This window comes from Neltuma alba, unplaced genomic scaffold (genome assembly GCF_004799145.2).
Source record: "Neltuma alba isolate B1F8T4 unplaced genomic scaffold, ASM479914v2 tig00011982_pilon, whole genome shotgun sequence".
NCBI lineage: Eukaryota > Viridiplantae > Streptophyta > Magnoliopsida > Fabales > Fabaceae > Neltuma > Neltuma alba.
This window is the reverse complement of record NW_021636555.1, coordinates 225,394-229,880: the sequence shown is the minus strand read 5'-3', so window position 1 is coordinate 229,880 and position 4,487 is coordinate 225,394. Positions and strand designations below refer to the sequence as shown.

At 35.1% G+C, this 4,487-nt stretch overlaps 1 protein-coding gene across 1 annotated transcript; it reads right to left on the bottom strand.

Moving 5' to 3' along the window:
- Positions 1 to 2,060: 2,060 nt before the first annotated feature.
- LOC114720404 (sugar transport protein 1-like) lies at positions 2,061 to 4,284 on the bottom strand. Its single transcript, XM_028906048.1, has 4 exons — positions 4,081 to 4,284; positions 3,493 to 3,818; positions 2,754 to 3,383; positions 2,061 to 2,638 (listed from the first exon to the last, which is right to left on the bottom strand). Exons 1-4 carry the CDS (start codon positions 4,202 to 4,204, stop codon positions 2,180 to 2,182), a joined length of 1,539 nt encoding a protein of 512 aa, XP_028761881.1. The 5' UTR covers positions 4,205 to 4,284; the 3' UTR covers positions 2,061 to 2,179.
- Between the last annotated feature and the right edge of the window lie 203 nt (positions 4,285 to 4,487).

The following is a 4,487-nucleotide window of genomic DNA, read 5'->3' as shown; positions in this document are numbered from 1 at the left end:
ATGATCTACAAAAATATTATATAAATGGGAATTTTTTTTAAAAAGCACTTTTAAAAAAAAAATTATATTTAGGTCAAAATGCCTTAAGAAAGTATGTGCACGGGTGACGCAAACAGAAAGTACTAATTAGTTTCTTTCTTGGTTGGGCAACATTTTTATCCACTGGGGATAAGGTCACGTATTTTTCAATAAAAGCAGCTTATGTAATCACTCCACCAAATCCTTTATATAAAAGGGAAATAGCCGAATCATTAATACTAAATAACATGGTTAAATTAATTTACTGTTTTTAGAAAATACCCATATTAAATGTTTCGTATTATATCAATGAAGGTTGATTTAGTTAATAAGAAATTGACTCATAACTTATAGTGTTTGATATTGTGGCTTCTCAGTAACACCAACTTAATTATTTCATATAATTAAAGGGCGTAATGGAAATAATGCGGTATGTTGGCAAAAAATTGGAAATAATAAAGTAAATAGATAAGACAATGGTGCAAAATATTTCTTATATTTAGGATAAATAACACTTCTAAAATTTTCTTGAGTGAGCCTAGTAATAATATTGTGCACTATAATTGTTAGGAAAAAAATATATACTGTGCACTATACTCCCTCTTATTCTTACCATGAGAGATAGGTAACCAATTTATGAATATTAAAATATTAATTAAGTTAATTATTTATGATAAATATGTGTTAATTTTTTTATAATATCCTTTCAAACCATGTGCATTGTAAAAATTTCTTTATAAAAATTTTCTTACTATATACAGTTAATAAAGATAATTTAGTAAAAATTATAAATATTTTAAATAAAGTAGATCGAGATTTTATATTTAGAATTAATATAAGAGATAATAGTCAATGTATCATAGTTGGGGTTTGGATTGGTTTGGTAATTCTCATTATTTGAGAATCTACTTTTGCTTAATTGCTTAATTATCGGCAAGTATGCAGCTCAACCAGGGAAGTCAAATTCTGTTGCATTTTTTAATCCAAAGAAAGTTCAAGCAGCTTTTGACTTTGTTTCAATTTTTCACGTACTACCTCCGGTCCTAATTATAACACCCAGTTGGCTAATTTGAGGAGATTAAAAAAAAGTTAAATTAGTTATTTGTAATAAATATGTGTTGTCTTTCCTAAAATATCCTTACTAATCAACTATATTAGCTAGAACTAGAATTATTAGAAGGACTACCTGGGAAAAAAATACATAAATATGAGAGACAAAATGGATTGGAGTCTTATATTTAAAACCAAAATAAAAATTAAATAGGGTTTTATATTAAGAACCAGAAGTAGTACGATGGAATGCCAAAGTCTAAACTATAGTAGTGTGTGTGTAATGACAATGGATTATCTCTCATGTATGTCAAGTCAGAACTCTCTATCGGTCATTTATTTTATCAACAACCCATGTCAAACTTCCATGTGACTGCCCATTGTTTAGGTGCCTAATTTGTTGATGGGTTGCATAATTTCAGGGTTTAGGCAAAACCATTTGAAAAATTTATTGTGCCAAAGTAATCATCATCAATCCTTGTATCGTTTTTCTAACCTTTTGGACTACCGAAATCGTCTATCAAGGTTTTATAATCAATAAATTCTAATACTTCACTTTCATAGATAAAAGCGTTGAGTTAGAGCTTTTATAATATAGTTGGTCTCATACAGAAATTAAACAATTTTGGTGTCATAATTGAGATTTCAATAGCCATTTAACTTCTCAAATTAACAATGAGGCCTCTAAGATAATCTATAGCAATAACTTGCTGCATATTTTTAGGCTATAAAGATTATAGAATCTTATAATTAATCCTCACAGCCCGTTAAGGAAGAATATTTAAAAACCAAAGGTTTTTACCAGGAACTCTTCATAATGCCTAGTCATTGGTGAGTGTAAAATATTATTAATACATATTGATTTAGATAATAAGCTATTCATTGGTTTTGTCATTTGAAGGTGAGACTGAATGGAACCCTGATTTACTCCGTTGGCTTATAACTTGATCTCATAGTTGATCCTAAGCAAGTTGAACAAACCAATTGCCATAATGAACTGGAAAGCTTGTGCATTACGAAGAGAATTAATCTTGAGATAAAGAAGTTTTCAAATTCATTCATAACTGCACCACAAATTTTTGACATGAAACATAACCCAATGAACAAGCTATCATTTAGAAATGCCCTTGTAGTTATCAGTGCCTTCATCACTTGACCGGACAAATCTACCCCAAAAGGGATGATCCTCCCAAATTCTGGACATTTCTTCTATCGGAATACCCTTAGTCTCTGGCACCAACTTGTACACGAAAGTCGTCATGATCACGACGAAACAACCGAAGAATATGAACAGCCCGAATTTCAGGTGACACAACATTAATGTGAATAACTGAGCAATTAGGAAGGTGCTGATCATGTTCACAGCAACTGTGAGACTCTGAGCAGCAGGCCTTACTTCAAGAGAAAAAACTTCACTGGGCACCAACCATCCTAGAGGACCCCAAGACCAGGCAAAACCAGCCACATAAACACAAATTACAGCGACAACCACAAATGAATACCACTGAGGCAACTTTCCAGGGTTCCCAGTTGTGCCAAATTCAACACCAATAGCAATTGCCATGATAATCTGTGACCAAAACATAGATGATATATATGCTTATAAGCATCTAACTGAAATAACCAGTGAGATATGGAATAAGATTTAAGAAGGAGACAAGGTGGAAAAGTTTTGTTTGATTTACCTGACAAACTAACATTTGAAGACCACCTTCAAGGAAGAGAGTTCTTCTTCCAAATTTATCTACGACAAGAATTGAAATCAATGTTGAGACAGGTTTAACACTGCCTATGATCACAGCAGACATGAGTGAAGCAGTGCTTCCAAAGCCAATTGATCTGAACAAGATGGGAGCATAGAATGTGATCACGTTCAGGCCAGTGAATTGCTGGAAGAAGGGAATTAATATTGCCATCACAAGCTGAGGCCTATACTTCCTCTTCCTCAAGGTTGCCCAAGGGTGTTTCACCTGCTTTGAGGCCTCTCTAGCAGCAACTAGATCATTAAATTCTGCATCAATGTTAGGTGTACCACGGAGTTTTATGAGCTGTTGTTTGGCTTCTTCAAGACGGTCACGTTCAACAAGAGAGCTTGGTGAATCGGGAAGGAAAAGGGACCCCACAAGGAAAATAATAGCAGGGACTGCTCCTAGCCCTAAGCTCAAACGCCATCCTTGACCATTCAATATTTTGGCAAAGTAGTAGTTCACAAGGTTGGCACCAAAGATGCCGATAGTTATAGATAATTGGAAACACATGTTTAAAGCTCCTCGGTACTTGTAAGGAGCCATCTCAGAGACGTAGATGGGCACAGACTGAAAATAAAACAGAATGTAAATTAAGAATCAAATAACAATAATCAAGCCGTTCAGGTAGCACCATATTGCAGCAGAATCAGACCCAGAAGCTAAGTCAGATTATTACCTGATTGGCACATCCAATACCAAAACCAAGTAACATCCGACCGACAATAAGCATCCACATGCGGATGGCTAATCCATTGAGCAATGCGCCTGTGACAAAGAAGACGCCGCCAATCATCATAGTCGCACGCCTTCCTAGCTTTCGTGTGATCGTGGATGCACCAAGACCGGAAATTAGAGCAGTCAGATACAAAGAAGACGTGAACAGCGTCAGGATCTGACTATTGAATTTACAGTATTGATTCGACGAAGCTTTCATGTTAGACTCTCGTTCGTATACAGATGGAAAGAATTTCTCAAGGAAGGAATCCATAGACGTAACTCCACCTACAAGAAAAAATAAAACGACCCCACATCAGAAATTTCATCCCTCCGGCGACACACCAAAATTCAGATAACTACACATCTTCTACAGCAGAAATTAATTAAAGAAGGGGAAATTGTGTTCATTTAGACATTTCATCAAACAGAGGATACATTAAAACAGAGATGCGAAATTCATTGACTGGATAAACACAAGGAATGAGCATCCAAGTGTAGTGAGTAAAATGAAAGTGGTAAACAGTAAAAAGGGGGTTGAATCATTTACCAGAAACCCCATGATCATAACCAAAGATTAAACCACCCGTGGCTGCAAGGACGCAAGTGAGGACGACCCTTGGGGTGAGTTCGCCTGGATATTTCATTGCAGTGTCCATAGCTTCGCCTTTCATGATTGAGTTACCACAGTGATACAACTCTAAATTCTTCCTTTGTTTTTTTGGTTGTTGATGCAGAGATACAAAGCGCTAAAACCTACTGGAGAAGAGAAAGAGACATTTTTTATATAGAAACGTCCATGTGGAACAAACAACACAAAAATAGAAGGAAGGATTGGGGATCAGGATGGCACATCATTTCGGTTTCAAACTTTTTCAAATATAGAGAAAAGTTCGACTTCTCAATTCTTAAATTAGGGATTTCATATTCGTATTTTTAGCATCAATTCAGCTCTCT